The sequence below is a fragment of the Triplophysa dalaica genome, chromosome 3 (genome assembly GCF_015846415.1).
Source record: "Triplophysa dalaica isolate WHDGS20190420 chromosome 3, ASM1584641v1, whole genome shotgun sequence".
NCBI classification, from domain to species: domain Eukaryota; kingdom Metazoa; phylum Chordata; class Actinopteri; order Cypriniformes; family Nemacheilidae; genus Triplophysa; species Triplophysa dalaica.
In genome coordinates this window covers 7532364-7552237 of record NC_079544.1, presented here as the reverse complement: position 1 = coordinate 7552237, position 19874 = coordinate 7532364, and the positions used below count along the sequence as shown (strand labels likewise).

The window sequence follows — 19874 nt, the reverse complement described above, 5'->3', positions numbered from 1 at the left end:
GCAGAGCCACAGGCTGGTCAGGCAATCAGGGAGGTGCAGGCTGGTCAGGGAGGCTCAGTCTGGTCAGGGAGGCGCAGGCTGGTAAGGCGGCCAGGGAGTAGCAGGCGTGGCAGGCAGGGCTGGAAACCTGGGCAGGGCTGGACGACATGGAGGTGCAGGCAGAGATGGAGCCCTGAATGTGTCAGGAGAAATTAGAGCAGCCATCTTGACTGAGACACAGAAGAGTCGCTAGCGTCCATCTTGTCAGTAGCCCCTTGAGCGAAATGGCAATACACAGCCCAGACACACCACAAGGCTCCAACAGCAATGGGCAGAGCTGACTCCAGGGACAGGACCTCAGTAAGAGACGCCCCCAGGACCACTGGACATGGGACCTTAGGGACACCAGCCACCCGTACAGACACCAGAGGAGTATCTGCCAGACTTGAAACAAGACACTTGGACCTCAAACCAGCCATCTTGCGAGCAAGCTCTGGACTGGCAGCCATCTTGTGACTGGGCTCTGGACTGGAGGCCATGATGACCAGGGTGGCCACCCTCAATGTGGGCTCAGCCGGCTTACTGCCCCTCCCCGAAAATATTTAGGAGCAACCTTATCCTCCACCTCACCCACAGTAAAGGCGGACCAAGAAGACAACAGGGCATTGTCCATAAACTGCGCCAAGGACCCTCTGGGCCATAAGAGGAGATAATGTTTTTGTATTGATCATAAAGAAGGTGGTCCACAGAGTGCCATTACGTCCACAGACCAATAAGAAGTCCAAAAACACACGCGGAATCACAAGAACATAGCATACAACATAACAGGTACAACAATCGAGACTAGACAAAGGCTACAGTGGGGTATATATACAAAACAAAATAAACAAAATAACAACAAATGACTACAAAACAGGACAGGAAACAGGAACTCAAAAGAAACAAACTAAAAGTCCACACTACCAGGGAAAACAGACAGGATCGTGGAAACTATCAACTCAGAGGGTCAACCAAAATATTCCAAGGTCTGATAAAAGTTTTTAAGAGGGGGTAGTTTTCTCGTAATGTGTGAAACTTAAAGACAGCCGAGTAACATTTCGTGCAAACAACAAATAGTTGTTTGCATAGGCAATTTCATTGCATAATCAAATATATTGAATTCCTAATAATTTTTTTCTTTACTCTCACAAAATACAGTAAAACATTGTACACTTATCAAAATACATAAAGTTTAAAAATCGTGTCATGTCTTGTTAATCTCTAGAGGGCACTCATATATCAGACTCATTTTGAGTAAGTAAACAAATTCAGGTGTTTAGCTTTATTATTTGAAATGCTGTATTATGTCACAAGAAACGATATACAAATAACAAAAAAATGCAAGTTTAAGTCATTTGACAGGAATGATGAATGGGTTGATTTTATGTCATTCTCGCTGCATCATACAGATTACGTAACACCACAGAGCATTCGCTGCTGGAATACGAATGAATGCCAAACACGAATTTACGAATTTGAAGAAATTTTCTCATCTGGGGGAGACCCGAGTATGCAAAGCTGCTTATCATGGTGAGCACAGGCACTGACACCAATAATGCAAAACTGATTTAAAGCAAGTCATTAAAAAGTCCTGCGTTTTATTAGTATTCTAAAGGGGTTTCATATAATACCTAAAGATTCTCAACTGAAGACATCATTCTGAATACTAATCACAATGCACCGCTGTCAAACCATGGCAGATGCAGCCACTACACACTCCTACCATGCCAGCAATGTCAAATGACATCATTTGGATGTTCATAATGCCAGTTAGTGCAAAGCTTAAGTGCAGCTTGTCACTTCACTTTCTTGTCACATAAAAAAGCCTTTCCTCTCAATCTGGGACACCTAATGGTCATTTTAGAGAGGCCCTTGCCTCTATTTGGGTCCTATGGCTAACCCTGTTCTCTGACTGTAGATGTCTCTCATAGCCTGTATATTTCTTCTTATCTACCAGTCACATTTTATGACAAATCTTCACTAAACTCACTGAACCAGAATATGTTTTTTGTTGCTTTTAAATAGGCTGAATCTCTTATTGTGTATGCAATAAATGCCCAGTTAACGTCTCATACTGTGAATCAGGGAATTACCTCTCTTTCACCATGGTGTATACAGTAACACGCTCTATACATCTACGGCAGATTGTTTTCTCAGGAAGCAGCACACAATGAATCTCTTTTATGGCCTTCTAATGATCCTATCAAAGATGGATTAAGTTTCTGTGTACCTGGCTTGTAACTGCAGTTTTCTTAATGAAAAGAGAGGCTGGTACACATACTGTAGGTCTAGTAGACCTCTCACGAAACAGCAATCGACGTTTCATTTAAAGGAAAGCCAATTTTTTTAAAGCTGGGCCTGTAAATCCTTTAGCCTCTTAAAATTGTGCTTGTAGTTTAACACGGAATGACGAGACATGAGTCTGACACAGGCAAGTTTGAACTCATCATAAAGTGAAGCTTCATATTAAAGGACTTTAAAATGCTTAATGCTGGAATCATGCAACTGACAACTGGCTAAAACTATATCGAGGAGCCTCAGCAAGATTTATTTATAAGTTTGTACGGCCTACATGTACCATCTATGCAACATCTTTAAGTGGAATAGAGGATATCCTCTCCATAAAAGGACCTCACATGCCTGAAAAAATGTCAAGCTTGGTTTTCCAAGGAAGTTGAAGGATACGTTTTTTAAATAAATAAATATAGCACTTATAACTAGATAACATTAGAATAACATTAAGAAGAGAGTACAGCACACAGTCTTTGTGGGAAATAGCATATAAACACAATTTTTCCTGAGGGGCTGTTCTTAGCCACTGGAGTTAATGTTATTTCATCTTTTATTCAACTAAAGTCATTAACTGACAATAAAATATGAATGTAATATATAGATGATGAATGCATACATGCATGTGTTAATAGACTTTTAATGTTTGATGTTTAAATAATGCTAATCAAATGTTTATAATAGTTGCAATGACTTAATATTTTACTACATTTTTAAAAAGGTGTGTGTAATTTTTTGGAGGATCTATTGACAGATCATGCAATATAATACATAACTTTAGAGGTGTATAATGAGCTTATGTAATGAATCGTTATGTTTGTATTATCTTAGAATGAGCTATTTGTACACACCACGGGTCTCTTGCAAGATTTCCTGTGGCTCAGTGGTAAGACCATTGCGTTTCGATCCCAGGGGATTGCATAAACCTATGTATAAATTTAAAGGATAATGTAATGTAAGTCGCTTTGGATAAAAGTGTCTGCCAAATGCATAAATGTAAATGTAAAGTTGTGTCAGCCGATGTAGTGCTTGGAAAGGAAGGGATGGAGCACTAAATGAACCGAAGGTCTTCTAGGTCTAGATCTTCAATGAACCGAAGAGAGCACACGTCACTCCTCTCCTCATTAAGTTACATTGGCTCCCTATAGTTGCTCGCATCAAATTCAAGACTCTGCTCCTGGCCTACAAGACCACCACTGGTTCTTCACTCGCTAAAGCATACTTATGTACCCGCCAGTTCCCTACGCTCTGCAAATGAACGATGTCTTGTAGTGCCATCCCAAAAAGTTTAAAAATCACTCTCACACACCTTCTCTGGATAGGTTCCACATTTGTGGAATGATCTGGCCGCCGCTACAAGATCAGCAGATTCTGTGGCCATCTTTAAGAATCGGCTGAAAACACATCTCTTCCATCAGTACCTGACCGGTCAGCTCTAACTTCTATCTGTTTTCTACTCTTTCTATAAAAATGACTTTGCTGAAAAAACTGTGGTATGGTTTGTGAGACCAGTTTTATTGCACTTATGCTTTTTTGTTGTCCTAATGTTGTTCCAATTGTTTCCATTGTAAAACCCATTTGTAAGTAGCTTTGGATAAAAGCGTCTTCTTAATGACTAAATGTAAAAGTAGACCCTCAGCACTAAATTAGTCTGGAAAAAAAATCTAAAAGTTTGCAGAACAACATTAATGTCCCTGCTCTCAGTAGTCTCGGTTCCTGTGAGTCATAATATGCGATAATAGAGGCTATATGTCTGTGTGATAGCATTCAGAGGATGGAGATTGTTTGGCTAAAGCAATAGAAACAATCAGGCATTCTTACATAATCACCAAATGAACAGCTGGCCATCAACAGATATCTATGACCACTCAGCAGCATTAACTACAGTCTTCCTCTCGGGGGCCGTCCAGATGTCTGATGATGATCACACAGCAAGCACGGGTATTTCTTTCACAAATAAAATGAATGGTTAAAATGGTGAAAACATCTTTCATCTGCATGATGGCTTGAGGCTAGTGCCCTGGAGAAATGTTTCATTTTTCCTCTAGTAGAGGAGATGCAAGTTATTCTTGCCCAACAGATCTCATTTACTATGTGTGACACTTTCTGCACAAAATGATTTATTTTCTCCTGTGCTTTATATTTTGTGGTGAATAAGTACAAAGACATGTAGCCTGAAACATTTTCATCTACAGCGGTCTGAGCCTCTTCTGTCTCGATGTTTTTATTTCATGATGTCCTGTGAAAATTCTGAAATATGAGCCTACATAAATTATAGTTTATTTACAATACGTGGACATAAATGTATATTATGAATTATATTATTTGTTTAAGAGTGCATGTTTGGAAACATAAAGTGAAGACCATGGTTTTCTACACAGTCTAATATGCGTACATAATTTATTCATTCATTCATATTTTGAGATATTCATTCAAGTTGTTCACAAAAATATACACCCTACGGTACATTGCAAGATATTAAAATGACCAACTCTGCGGTATTTAAAAAAATATATCCACTTCTATGAAATATATTACACATAACATTTACAAAAATATCACGTTTTTCCATAACAGCACAGCTTTCTATACACTCTTAAAAATAAATGTTTTCACAGCGATTCGATAGAAGAACCATGTTTGGTTCCACAAAGAACCATTCAGTCAAACGTTCTACCTTTTTTATAATCTGTTATAAACTTCTTTATGGAACCCTTTAGACAAAAAGGTTCTTCTATGGCATCATGAAGTATCTTTATTTTTTAAGAGTGTATGAGGAGTCATTAAAAATATCAAATTTCTTTCATTTCTCTATAATTGACCAATAGGCTGAAAGGAGCTCAGGTCAGATCAAGGAAAGTCATTGGACAGTGGATCAGGGCCTGAGCCAATTCCTACCCAAAGAGATTTTCATTGATATGACAGTCAGACATTCAACTGACATGTTTAGAGAACCACACAATTTTTTGTGTGCAATCTATGTAATGATCTGCCTGCTGGACAAGAACTTACTCCAACCCATGACCTCTACAAGCTTTCCCCTTTTCTCAGTACAATCTTTCCACAGAGGAAAGATATAGTTGCCGCAGAGAAGAATTTGCAGCACATACAATCGTCTATCTCCTGATGACAGAATTTCAGATACAATGAGCATTAGAGTCTTCTTCTAACAAGCAGCCTGAGACTCTGTGACTCCAGCTGAAAAGACCAGCACGAGAAAGAAAATGAATTTGATAAACGCTTGTCTCTCATTAGCTTCCTATGATGGAATGCATCTGTAAAAGCCAGTAATGAGGCCAAAAATGTAATATTTCAGCCCCTGGGAACAATCGTTTGATAGCTGTGGGTTAAAGATGATCTGAAGTTTTATGGGGAGTCAGCAGATGCCTGGCTTGTATTCTATGTGCTATTTCTCATTCCACCACAGGTTCTGTGAAAGATGGAAATGTAATTTGCAGAAGTACAATTTTACTGAGTTTTGTGCAGTGCTTGAAGTTTGTCAAATAACACAAGTCAGTGTACCTAAATGTACAAACAATTTACATTTGTATACACAACAGAAACACCACTCAGATTAATAATACCAATGTTTTAAAATATAAACATTAAAGAACCAAATATTTCTCCTTTTTCCTGAACTCTTATATTTAATAAGCACATTGTTGTGTTGAAATGACCCCTGCTTCTCCCCATCGGTGGGTCTCAAATCCCATACAGACAGTTTAGGCCAATAATAAGCCATCACACCGAGTGCTCTGAGACTTCTTTTGGCAAGATGCAAACTGGTTATACGAAACAAATTGCCTGTTTGGAGCTCTGCTCAATAATTGCTCTCTTGGCCAGCAGCAGACGGACTCTTAGCCGGTCATTGCCTTGACTCTGTCAGTTATCACTCTAATTAATTGCAGATTTCGAGCCAAGTGCAGCCGCCCACTGAGTATCCCTATCTAATCTTTATTCCTTTGTATATTTTCCTCTGCCTTTAACCAAAGAGCCAGCAAAAAGCAACCAGAGGCTGATCTCCCATGAGGAGGCGGAAGGCCACGTCAGAAAGCAAAGCAGCGCAGATGAGATCGATTGCTCAGACCCTTGGTCCCCACGCACAGTGCCAAGAAGACACACAGTAGGAGGGCCTCGCACCGCTGGCGACGTGATCGTCATGCAGTCCTACAGCATCGACCACAAGAAAGAGGCTTTTCTCGAGCATCTGAAACAGAAGTATCCTAATCATGCCTCTATCATTATGGGTCACCAGGAAAGACTCAGAGAACAGGTGAGATGAGCTCCACTCCATTCATTTTTTTTGGGTCCTCTGATGGAACAAGTTATGTGAAATACTGAAGTTGGTTATTGGTAAAGGATATTATTTGTTTCCAATGACATTGAATGGTTCTCCAGGCCTTTAAGCGCCACTAGAGGCTAAATTTGGTCCTAATTGCTTTAATATGTTTATATGTTAATATGTTTATTATGTTGTACAAAAGCACAGCATAAAGAGATTAAAGAATTAGGGGATGTGCTGCAGACCAAACAGACAACTTTACATTTTAGACCTGATGTTTTGTGTAATTCATTAGATCTGGTCAATAAAAATCTATGCTACATTTAGTCATGCTACATAAGAAACGTCACATAAGGAACTTGTTTGGGCCCGTCCACACACATTTCTTCAGCATATTGAGTGTCCTCACTAAGATCTTCCCATATATCACCTGACTCCTGAAGATTAATGAGCACTGACATTTTATTGCTGTCGGTTTCCGCTTGACATTTTCACTGCGTCTTTGTTGGTTGGATAGGTTTGAGTTGTATAGTTATATAGCCTGAAGCTTCTTTTAAATATACAATATGTTTAATAAAATATTGATAATACTTCAGGAAATAAATGATAAACTTGTGTTTATATTTACATTTTTATTTAGATTTTGATGTTAATTGATGTTGGAAGGATATGAGAAAATGTATTAAGGATTTGATTTAAGAGAGACAATGTAATACTACAACATCTCCAGATGACAGCGCTCAAGTACCGCTGGTACTTCACATCGATCAGTCTTAATATGCCTCAAGGATGTAGCAATGTGTGTCAATTTTATTGATTAAATAATAGAAACCATCACATCAATTTTAATGAAACTAATGGTTATAATAGAAATGTTATTGTTTTTAAAAGGAAATAATCTGGTTTCGGATGGTAATCGGTTCTGTTGGTGGGACACTTCATGGATGATGGGAATCAACAGAACATCATTAAATTTTGCTGCAATAAAAAACCCACTACATACGTTATTTATGTAATGGTCTTAACACATTTGATGGTTTATAGGTTGATAGTTTAGGATAAATGGTAGAACTTTTGTAATGGTCGTATTATTTATCTGTTTTTCAAAAAAAGGCAGATAAAATGTAACCTCAGATATTTGTTTTTCAAATTTTATCTCCGTTGTTGTAAACAAGTTAAAACACATTTCGCAACAGATCTGTTGTAGCCCAACAAGTCTTTCAGGTAAATCCACACCGATGGGCGTGTCTTTGTGAAGACGTTGATGTCACGACTCTCAAGGAAACGCGCACGCACGCACTTCTGCTGCGATCTATCTGAAAAGAGAAGTTTGATTTTGATAAAGTTTCCTGCACCGGTTTGCTTTTGTTGTGAATTATTGTGAAAACGTCCTGATGCTTATGTGAGGAATCACGGCGGACGTTTCGCATCCAGGTATTGTAAAATTTATTTTGTCAGATCGGGTTGCTTCTCTTTTAACATGCTTGAATCAACTCGTTCAGTTCAAATTATTTTTAGACTTTTGCTGTATGGCTTTTTATTATTTAGCAGCTCGTTTAATAAGTCCGTTAAACTTAACGATGTCCAGGTTTTTACATTGTAAAGCAATTTTAACATATCTGCATGAACTGATGATTTATGTGTAAACTGAATTTGTAAAAAGGGAAGTCTTCACACCGGTTTTTATTTTATTCAAATCAATCGGATAATGTATGAGTTACTTAACTTTAAATTATGGTGACAAAAGCATTGCTGATACTCAATGTCTGTCTTGGTGTCTTCAATAACATAAAAGTGGTGAAAAGTCCAATATTTCTTAAATATAGTTATATGGTAACTTAGTGTTTTTTAACATAATAATATGTAGCCTAATTATTTTAAATACTGTACCACCTTTCTTTGAGCTCCCAAGTAAACCCACACACCTGGTGTTATTTTTATGAGCTGTCATGTGCAGTCTCTTCTTGCATTTTTCATTAGCCTTCATTTTTTGTTAGTTTTCCCTGTGACTGGCCATGAATATCACCAGACCCCTGGCACTGAGCAATTCTCATTCCCATCCTGTAAGGGGGAGTGTGTCTTTCAGCCTAATTCCTTTCTTCAATACTCTCCAGTCGCAGATAAATGAAGGTATGATTTATCTTACCCTGCCAGTGCTTTCAAAGGCCTGGCATCATACCAGATCAGATGAAGCATGCTCTATGGCCAATCATCTCCCTGTGATAACAGTGTATGTCGACCGATATACGTTTTTTCTCTGGCGGATGCCGATTTTTTAAATCGCAATAAGAAGTGATACAGAATATTGCTTAGATTAAACATTTATTTAAGAAATGTATTTTCAAATCAGTGCACTTGATTGAGAAAGATTGAATAAGTGTTTATTGCAGGGTACAATATCTGCAGTCTAAGTCTTAGGCAAATACAACATTGCTCACAACTTTTAAGCACCTTCTCAAACTGTATATGTCGACCGATATACGTTTTTTATGTTTGTTGGCAGACACTTCTATTAGTCAAATGATCATAATCTAAGTTAAAAAAAAGCACTTATATATCACAGCCTGGTGATAATAACTGCGTTTTTCGTCATATTTAGCTTTAAGGCTTTTTTCTAGCCTGACAGGAAAATAGACGCTCTTGTGGTCGAAACCAACATAATGCGTTAAGTGAACGAGGCGAAACTACAAGTCAGGATTAAAACTTTGGCTGAAGACTTAAAAGTTTGGTTTAATGACGAAAAACCAAGAAGGCAGAATGTTTTCTCTCCATTTCAGATCTCGAACACAGTGTTCAGTGTCTCGCGGCTGTAAGAACAGAAAAAAGCCCGCTTCTCTCTGTTTGTTTATCTGCCCCGGTCACGTTCGTTTGTACATTTTGTGCACTTATTTCCTCCATTTGAAAGATCGCCCAAAACGCATCTTACTACCAAGATTAATAATAGTCCAACCCACAGAAACAGTTAAGCAGGAAAGTGAACTGTAATATAGCCACTGTGCTCGCCCTCACCAGGTTTTCCAGCCGCATACATGTAGCCGTGATTGATGGCTCGCTAACAATAGAGTTCAAAAAGCTACTCGCATTCCCAAGAAGCATCAAATTCAATCAATGAAATATACAAGGCTAACTAGATAATTTAAGTCTTACCGTTTTCTTGGTAAGGTTAGTTAACAAGTTAGCAGGCAGAGGGGGATGGTTATGCCGCAAGAGGCAGCGTCGAGCATTAACTACAAGGTTAGCTGCTCACAGATCCACCTGCTTGTTAATCGGCCTAGTATGTGGCACAATCGGCAAATGCCGATTTATTAAAAATTCCCCCAAATCGGCAAATGTATCACCTGACCGATCAATCGGACGACCTCTAGATAAGAGAAGACTTCTCCTTTCAAGCTTAACCTTACACTTTTACCTTCTTTATTTAGGCCTCTCTCTTTTTCTCTGAATTCTGCAAGTGACACTTTTTACACTGTGAAACCTTGCTGTAATTTTGCAGCAGGTTTGACAGTTACTTACTGTAGATTTAATGTACAATTTTACAATTTTTTTATTTGATCCAACACATGTTTAATGTACAGTTGCATTATGCATGGAATCATCCCAGGTGCCTTGCATGGTAAATCTGTGCACAGTTTAATGCAGTTTTTTTCGAGTGGTGTTGAAAGGCAGCGCCTGTGAACACCTGAGTGATTGTTAGCCTGCCCACAATGCAACACCTGTGCAAAGATAACATCTAACTCCTATTCATCACTCACCCATGGACCTTTAGAGCGGAGGGCTTTGGGATGTGGACTGAATTGTATGAGCCCTGTTTTCCATCAGACAGCACAGTCTTTGACTTTGAAAAGACGTTTTGCCTCGTGTCGCCTTCATAATGGGGGCAAATTCAACCACACATTGTATGAAGTAAATGGAAAGAGTTGGTGCATTCCCTGTGTCTTAATGCAATGGTGTAGAAGGGGTAGAAATCTGTTGTTAAGGTAGAGCCAAATTAACTTTTAGATTTGGATGACATTGGACGTCAGGTCGAAAGTGCTTCTTCTTATGGTAAACAGCATGACACAATGGAGCATTGTTTGGTCTGAATGCACTTGGAGCTTGAGCTAATCTTCAGAGATGCATGAAAGTTACAAAACCTTTGTAAAAGCATTCCAAGGAATTTGGATTCATTATTGGTTTGAGAATATAAAGCTGTGTTTACAGATATAGTTTGAGACTCTTAGGGAAATGACTGTCTCAGATTCGAAGCGTAAGGTGTAATTGTGTGCTGACCTCATAAGTGTGGTGTCACCCAAACCACAGACGAAAATGAGGCAGCACTGTATAGAAGGATTAAGTTTCTTCTGGTCATGCAGGGTGGTAATCTAGCAGGCGTGCATGTCAGAGCAGGTCAATGTGCGTGATGTCGTTGTGTTGAGATGCACTTCAAATTAAGAAGATGTGGTCGTATGCCTGTTGGTTTTTCTTATTGTCATAGACTTAACGCCTCAGGCTGAGAACTCGTCTTCAGTGAAGTCGGCACATCCACCTTAAGTGTGATATATTGGAACAGCCATGCATATGCACTGTGAGAATATAAAAAGGTTAATATCTCTAAAATCGGCAGAACACACTTATCCTTAGCTTTTGTGTCAGTGGATATAAATCTCTCCATTTTTCTTTCTTTAATTTGCGCTAAATTACAGGACTGAGCTGTAATTGCCTTCAAGACGTGTTGACAGTTGTATATTTGCGTGTCATGAGACAGTAAAGCACAGCTTGTTTTATTATTAGGTAATGGTTTTCATTTATTCTCTTTTGTTCAGAAAATGCAAAGTTATACAATTTTATGATTCTGCTCTTTCAGGTGATGCTGTTTTGATTTCTTATCTGGTCCACGTTTTTTTGCTATTATAAAACGGCCTTTAACATTTCCACTTTCCTCTCTGACCTTTCGTCCTGAATTGAGCAGTGAAGTTTATGATTTAAGTTTAAGTTTATCATTTCACTTATAATATTGTGATTTGTGAAGTATTTTTTCAAGCGAATCTCTTCTTTGTTGTCTTGTAGGTCAGGAGCTCTGTGCGCAGTGTGACTCCTCAGTGTGCTTTAGGGGAGTCAGGGGAGCATCTCTCTATGGCTTGCCTCGACTCTTCGGAGGCCATGTCGGAGGGAGACACCCCCTCCGCCTTCACCCGAGGTAGCCGCACCCGAGCAAGTCTGCCTGTGGTCAAGTCAACTAACCAGACCAGGGACAGGTCATTAGGTACTGTATCATCTTAGTGCTTTTGTTAATTCGATGGTTTCAAAGCAACAATATAAACAAATGTACTGTGCATGCATGCTTTTTTTGCCTAGATTTAACTATTGTTACAGATCCGCAAAGAATAGAGTCCCTGTAGATTGTTCCTGATAACAAGCAAAAGAAATGACATTAGCTAGCAAGTTGAAAGTATGTCTAGCAGTATTATTTTGGGTTACCGGTAAAAGAACTTACTTAAATAACCTTAAATCCGACATAGTTACACAAGCCATTAAATAAATTGTTTATTTGATTAAATTAACATACAATAAAATTCAATTGTTTTAATTTAATATTATCGATATCGTGTTATCCCAATAGCAAAATTGTCTCAATATTATCGTGGTCACATAACTGTATGAAACTATAGGTCTTCCTGGCCTTTAACATGAAGAATGATAATCAATGTAATGGATGTTACCTCTGTCAAGGTCCAGCTGGTGCAGCTTTTTTATTTTATAATCGGGAGTTTTAATCATTTGACCTATAGGCTACCTCATACCTCAAAGCAACACTTATGATTAGAGGATAAAAAAGAGGACAGGTTATGACATGCCTAATTTTTAAATCATTGCAATGTTCAATAATTGTTTCAAACACTTATGGCACATTTTTCCAAGTCTTAATTTGTCTTTATAAATATCGCAATAAATATTGTACCACAGTCAGCACACCGAGGTATTACCGCATCGTGAGTTTTTGATACCATTACATCACTATGTTTAATACATTGATTATACAGTACAATATGAATATAAATTAATATACATTTAAATTAAACATAAATATATTATTAGCCTTACCAATCAACAAACTCAGACCAGAAGTAAACTTTAGACCAGGCAAATGCTTTCGAAGAAACCGTCTATGAAACAAATATTTTCGCCTGTGTTTGTTACATTTGTTGATGCATTATTACTATAAATATAGTAGATCAAACTAGTTTGGCAGGGATTTAATATCATGGACAAGGTCTGACTTAATTTTGTAATTACTGTCATTTGTATTGGAATATGAATGTGTTCTATGATAACCAGTGCTTTGTGAGATAATGGAAAGCCAAACCAAAAGTTTAAGATTTTTCAAATTCCTTGTAGTTTGGCGAGCTGTCCTTTTAAACTGTTTTTATATGATAAAAAACTGTATGCTAGAAAAAAAAACAGTGCAGTGTACAAATCAGACAAATATTTCAGCTAAAGCAAACACTAAACAGTCACCTTTCCTCTACTGACCAATTCACCTCATCTGTTAAATGCATCTTTCAGGATAAACACACTCTTCCTTTATGCTGTTCAAAATGTTTATTTTCCATTTACCAAAATGCCTTTTTAAATAAACAGTTGCAGACATAAACCACACATATGCATAATTAAAAAAAAAGCAAATATTAGTATAAGTACCAGTATTTTCTGGTAAAGTGATTCTTTTTTAATAAACTTTATTTATAATAAAGCATCTTAATCTTCTTATATATGTTTCAGCGTCAGGTTGATGTTAGAGCTCAGGACCAAATAGTTATTTTACTTTTGTAAATTTCATAATTCATATCAAAAGGAAATGCTTACAATGCATTCAAACCAGACCTCATTTAAATTGTCTTAAAAGATGAATTTCTTTTCATTCACAGTCGCAAGAAGAAATGCATCTGACATCATATACCAATAGGTATCTTTATTTATCCAGAGTATGCTCTACTAAAGTCTTGTTTGGTTTATTTCAGGTGTCCTCTACCTACAGTATGGAGAGGAAACCAAACAGATCCGAATGCCCAATGAGGTGACAAGTGCAGACACTATCAAAGCTCTGTTTGTCAGTGCATTCCCTCAACACCTCTCCATGAAGATACTGGAGTCACCCAGTGTGGCTATATACATCAAGGATGACATGAGGAACATGTACTATGAGTTGAATGATGTCAGGTGTGTGTTTGAACAGTTTTAGACAATCGCAAGTCACTAATAGAATTTCTAGTATGTGGCAAAGTGTTTTGCAGTGCAATGTTAACCAGACCTTGTGATGCTTTTGGCCATACTGGACATGAGTTACAGTATCTTGAAAAACGCAAAGATTTATGTGTCGTTGATACAGTGTTGTTGGCTCACTCGTGTTGGTTTTTAAGTACAGAAAATTGCAGGGAGTGCTTGATTTTGAGTGTGCACAGACTGGTGGGTAACGCCCTTCTCCACACCCCACTCTAAAGAGTCAGCAGGATCAATTTGTGTGCAGGTTGGACTGCGTTTTTTAACACACTTTAGGGAGCTTGTGTTGACATGCTTCTAACGGTTTGTTTCTATGAGTGGCAGATACGTTACAGTGCTGTTTGCCATTTGCACTGTGTAAACCATCACACTTTGAAATCTTTTCCATTACAATGTCTTGAATATACCCTTACTAAGCCAAGAAGAGCCTAACGGTTGGGATATATTTGTCTTTAACCCAGCTGACACAATGTAATTTCGTTTCACTTTACAGGAACATCACACCACAATCTTGCCTGAAGGTTTATCACAAGGATCCAGCTCAGGCCTTCAATCACAACCCCAGAGCCAATAATGGTGATATAAGGGTGAGTGAAGGAGTATGACCACATTCAAAGGAGTCTCACTGTTGGTTCAAAATTGCCTCTTGACAAAAAAAAAATGTTTCTTTTCGAAATTCTATACAGCAGTGTACAGGGTTTTTCCTGCATAGAGAATTTAAAGGCGGTCACCTGAGCCAAATTTCGCGCAGCCTCACCAGACTCTCTGCAAAGTGATGTCGGGTGTCTTTTTAAAAAACACTCCGGGCATTAAAGGGGTCATTTGAGGCGGCTAAAATTAATATTATTGTTTGCTTTAGATGTAATACAATGTGTATACATGATTTAAGGTAAAAAAAAAAAGACGCTGTATTTTCCACATACCGAGCATGTTTGTATCTCCTCTTTGCTCTGCCTCTAAGAAACGCGCTGATATTTTACAAAGCTCATCGCTCTAGAAAAGCGAGGTGTGCTATGATTGGCCAGTTCACTAGTGCGTAGTGATTGGTCGAATACTGCACGGAAACGTAACGCCTCTTACCATAATCGGAACATCAGGTTGGGCAGGCGACGGTACAATGAGATTTACAAGACCGCCCACCTTAATTGCGGTTAAATTTGGGCGGTCTTAGTCAAATGGTGTTAGGAACTGACGTAGATTCGCCGGGGTGTGGTTACACGAGGCGTTTCGGACAGGGGCCCGTTTCAGAAAGCAGGGTAAGTGCAAACTCAGAGTAAGTCAACCCCAGAAAACGGAATACTCAGGGTTTTTGGTTTCAGAACGCGAGGTATGTCAAACCCGCGACCACGGAGTAAGTCAAGCCCATTTCAGAAATCGAGGTATTTTATACTCCGAGTGAGTAACCAGAGTAACCTACTCCGTGAACCTAACCTGGTCGGGAGCAGGTTTTATTCCGCAAACCTAGGGTTTGTTACAATCTCCTCCCCCTTTTCGAAGTGAAAGCGAGCGGTGTTGAAATTACATACGTCATTTGTTTATTGATTCGTGTTCCTAATCGCGCTCAATTTAGTCACACAGAACTTAAAATGGCATGTCCGTTTATTTAGGAACCCATAGAAGAGGAAGCTGCATTAATTCGCAGAGAATTATATTTATGTCGGGAGAGAATTGTGAGGCCCCGTTTGGACGTTTTATCTTAACTTTTAAGGCCAGTTTAAGAAGTATATTTAACATTTCCCAATCAGGCATCTTACTAGCAAGACCATTTTATTTCTTTAAAGTTTCCTGAATAAATGATGTTATTGTATTTCTACGACGGCGTTTTAGTGGCACGTTAAAAATAAAATAAATTCAAGATTACGAGATTAAAGTCGAAATGTTACGAGATTAAAGTCGAATGTTACGAGAATAAACTCGTCGTAATACGTATTTTATTTTCGTGAAGGTTGTAGTTTAAGAGTTGAAGTTATGTTTGAGCACGTCATCTGAATCAGTGAGTTAATTCGTAGTTCATGTCAGATTTTTTCTTCTGAATAAATTCAGTTTCCTACATAACGGCTGCAGTGTCCTTTTACTAATTATAACTCCGTGATGATGCGCCAAAATACAAAGAATTTCCTTATTGCTAAATCATAATCTCAAGTAGGATTTAACCAAATCCTCCACATCCATTGTTTCTAGAAATTCTGTTATTTTTCTCAAAATATTACGACTTTATTCTCGTAACATTTCGACTTTATTCTCGTAACATTTCGACTTTATTCTCGTAACATTTTGACTTTATATTTCGACTTTATTCTCGTAACATTTCGACTTTATTCTCGAAATGTTTTTTTTTTTACGACGCCGTCGTATATTTCATATTCAGCTGCTGCCAAGATCTTTTTATTGCAAAAGGATAGCACCTACATGAGAGCGAGAGAGTTAAATATAATTTACATTTTCACAGTTTCAACAAAATAAATATAAAAGTGATTGACATATAAACTGGCGCATTAACAAGTGAAGCACTTTTCTCCCATACCAACTCTCTTTCTTTTGCTGCTGCGGCTGTGTTGCTCTTTTTTTCTTAATATTCACCTTACGCTTGTAACAGTACCTTCAATTCGATTGGCGAGAAATGAACAGAGCGCTTTTTGTCACGTGCCGTTGCCATGGTGAATCGTGCTATCTTCACTCAATTGATAATGGCTTTTCATCGCCATGCTGAACGCGCGTAACCTAGAGTGAACTTACTCAGAGTGGATTGAACTAACTCAAATCAGCTGTTCTGAAACTGAAAACTCAGAGTAGCGATTCTCTGAGTAAATCAACTCAGAGTTCAGATTTTAACTCGGTGTTGGTTGAACTTCCTTATTGAAACGGGCCCCAGGTCTGGGTAGGCATTTGCCTCTAGATAAAATATATATTTTGTTCCGACACTTACATTTTTTTAATTTTACGTGTATAATACATGCATGGGCAACTTATAACACACCAAAGACAAAGAAAAACACGTATTTCCGGCGATCACCGCTTTAAACAGAGTCATTTGTAACTGCAGTTGCGGCATTACGCCACAGTGGAGGCGCTATTTCGTTATCAGAACTGTGAGGCGCTGAAGAGTTTAGTAGAAGAGCTTAGTAGCTGTATAAGCTGTGTTTGACGGCAGTTCATGTGTTTTACGTTAAAAAAAAAAAAATAAGTTAACGTGCTATACATCATTGAAATGGTTTTAGATGTGAAGTTGGCTCGTAGAATCAGCGTTATACTCTGTACACAGCGAGTTCGCCAGTATGAACGCACATTGCGATCAGACCGACTCGCACACAAATGACTCATCTGAACCGATTCATTTTAACAGAATGTATGAGATCAGCGATTCATTCAGAGCTCTGTGAACAACAAGAGAACGTATGTAGGATGTGAATGAACTTTGCGCATTTTGTTAGACTGGTTAATTATCACCTGAAAAGTTTGGTAAGCTTGCATTTAAATTTTCAACTTTTCTGTTCAGATGAATAAAATGAATGTTTTTTTTTATAACTTATTACCCAGCGGGCACCTCGATGTCAATTTGACGTCAAATTTCAGACAAGATTTGATCAAGATGGTGCACCACATCATTTCAAATTCAAATCATACATTAAATTCTTCAAGGTTTTTAATGAGGTGAAAATATGAGGTTTATCCCATACTGAAATTGGTTAATGTAAGTATAGCCCAATATGTTTGACATTGAAATGACGTCAAATCAACGTTGCATTATAGGCATTCATTTGATGTTGTATTGACATCATATTGACATCAATGTAAATCCAGTTGAAATAGCATTTTTCTTCTAACTGGCCCCTCAAAATGCATCTATTTGTCACATCTTTTGAAGCAGTTCTTGGATTTGTACATGAAAGTGGACTGCTGTAACTTCTGTGGTAAAAAACACTTTTTTTAAAAGTATGTAAATACTCATGCTGAAATAAAAGGAAACAGTGATTGTTAAATTTTACAAGAAAATATACTGATTTGCCAATAATACATTCAGATGTAATTACAATTTAAAATATTAAAAACAAAAGCAGCATTTTTGCTGTAACCCCACATAAAGTATTATGTATCCTTATTTTTGTTATTTATAGTGATATTATATTACTGTAAAATTAGAAAAACATTGCTGTAATTGAAAATACTCATAAAATTGTAATACCTTATAATGTATGTACCATTTTTACAGTATTACAACTTCATGTTCATTTTAGTCAAAAAACTCTTATAAATTTTTTATAAATTTTTATTTTTCCTTAATTTTTATTAATAATCATTAATTAATCATTAATTTTATTATGAAAAATGTTGGGCCTACAATGCCCATTCATTCTCTGTAGTTTTAATGCCCATTTATTATCTGTCTTATGTATTTCTTAATACCACCTGTAGACGGCGCCATGGCCTATTTCACATTTCCGGGTTTCTCAGCAGCTGAAGTTAGTGAATGGACTACAACAATTAATTTATTTTTTGTGTGAAATTTGATGCAAATGTAGTATAACATATTATTTTATACATACACGTAAAAATATAAAATTTATAAAAATATTTGGAGGATTTACTACGTTGACCGTTGAAACGTACGTCATCACGTCTTGCGTAGAGGCCAGTGTTTGCTATGCGGTCGAAGCATTGGACAAGGTTGTCGCTTTTTATCAGGTGAGTAATAAACATCTCATGAAATAAAAAATACGATATATATTGGGTAACTTTGAAAACCTAGAAGATTGTGTTTTGATGAAATATATGACTTGGCGATATATTAGAATCTGGTGAGTTGAAATATCCCGCCAGAAGTACCGTGAAGATTTCTGAGGTAATGTTAATGTGCGATCCATTAAGCGTGTAACGTTGAGTTAACGATTTAGAAATGTCACTGAGTAATGTTAGTTTTGCAATTAATATTCGGATAAAATAAAAATGCCCTCATTTGAATCTCTTTACCGATGCTATGCGACAAAGCGAAACATACCCATAATTATAATTCATAATTTGATACACACTGATGAAGTGTTCTAAAATGTCCTGGTAGAAGGTCCACTGTGTCAAGCAGGACCAGCCCACACTACTAAAGGTACCAAAAGCTGGTTCAATGACCATTTGTGTTACTGTGCTCAAAGGAAAACTTCTCAGCTGTTCTGGTCACTTAGTTGTATTGTTCAACAATCTTAACAATCATTGAATACTGATATGGTTGTCTTTTTTTTCAGAATTCTTACAAACAAATTGATGTCAACAATGAATATGGATGGCTCAGGAATGAAGAAGGCCTTTGGAAAACACGGCTATGTCGTGTTATAATAGGTACTACATTACTTTTCTTGTATGATTAGAGGATGTAGTGTCTATCAACATATGCTACATTTTAAGTAAATTAAACATGTAATGCTTAAATTACAATCTTATCTTAGTAAACTGACACATTTAAAACATTTAACAACTCTTAAATATTTGCAAGTAGTGCACATTTCTAAATTTAACAGATACTTATTTAAACCTGGGAACATCTTAGTGTTAATAAACATTTAAGAGCAGCAACTTGCATTAACTTCTATGTACAAGTGATGGTTGCCGAAAAATGTTAGGTATATTTTAATGTCTTAAAAGGTGTGCTAATTGTGGTTTCATCTTCATTTAGGTGCACTACAGCAGTCCAAACCTTCATTATCAGAGGCTGAAATAAAAAAATACAGCTAAAAAATCTCCGGTCTGCTCCCGATAGATGTGGGGGTATGGGACGACAAAAGGGGAAATCGGCGATTGATGTGTGTTCAGATTCTGAATAAGTAGGCCTTAAGCCAATTGTTTATCAAAATTATTTTTGTTCATTTGGGATATGATCTGGGAAAACCCATCACATGGTGAAATAAAAAATACTGGTTTTAGGATCATATGAAAGCTATTAAGCCCTTTCCAAAACTGTTTTTATTTAATTTACAAATTGTTTTTATGGAGTGGGTGGTCTAGTGGGTTAAACCACTGAACTGGTAAATCAAAAGGTTGC

At 37.4% G+C, this 19874-nt stretch overlaps 1 protein-coding gene and 1 long non-coding RNA gene across 8 annotated transcripts in view; both read left to right on the top strand.

Annotated features, from left to right (window-relative positions):
- The window catches only part of si:ch211-207d6.2 (sickle tail protein homolog), a 45181-nt gene that overhangs the window by 3930 nt on the left and 21377 nt on the right, over window positions 1-19874 (top strand). For 3 of the 7 annotated variants that reach the window (XR_008906155.1, XM_056742502.1, XM_056742501.1), the window contains exons 2-5: window positions 6300-6580; window positions 11636-11831; window positions 13588-13786; window positions 14340-14433. Coding sequence is in view for 6 of the 7 variants with exons in the window: in XM_056742502.1 (XP_056598480.1) it covers window positions 6467-6580; window positions 11636-11831; window positions 13588-13786; window positions 14340-14433 (603 nt within the window). In the remaining variant the exon portion in view is untranslated. Of the gene's footprint in view, window positions 1-6299; window positions 6581-7862; window positions 8024-8586; window positions 8720-11635; window positions 11832-13587; window positions 13787-14339; window positions 14434-19874 lie in introns of those variants that run through there. The other 4 variants (XM_056742506.1, XM_056742505.1, XM_056742508.1 and 1 more) reach the window with 4 other exon arrangements.
- On the top strand, window positions 14695-19551 carry LOC130417179 (uncharacterized). The gene is made up of 3 exons (XR_008906156.1): window positions 14695-18529; window positions 19081-19174; window positions 19509-19551. It is a non-coding gene; the product is annotated as an uncharacterized LOC130417179 (long non-coding RNA).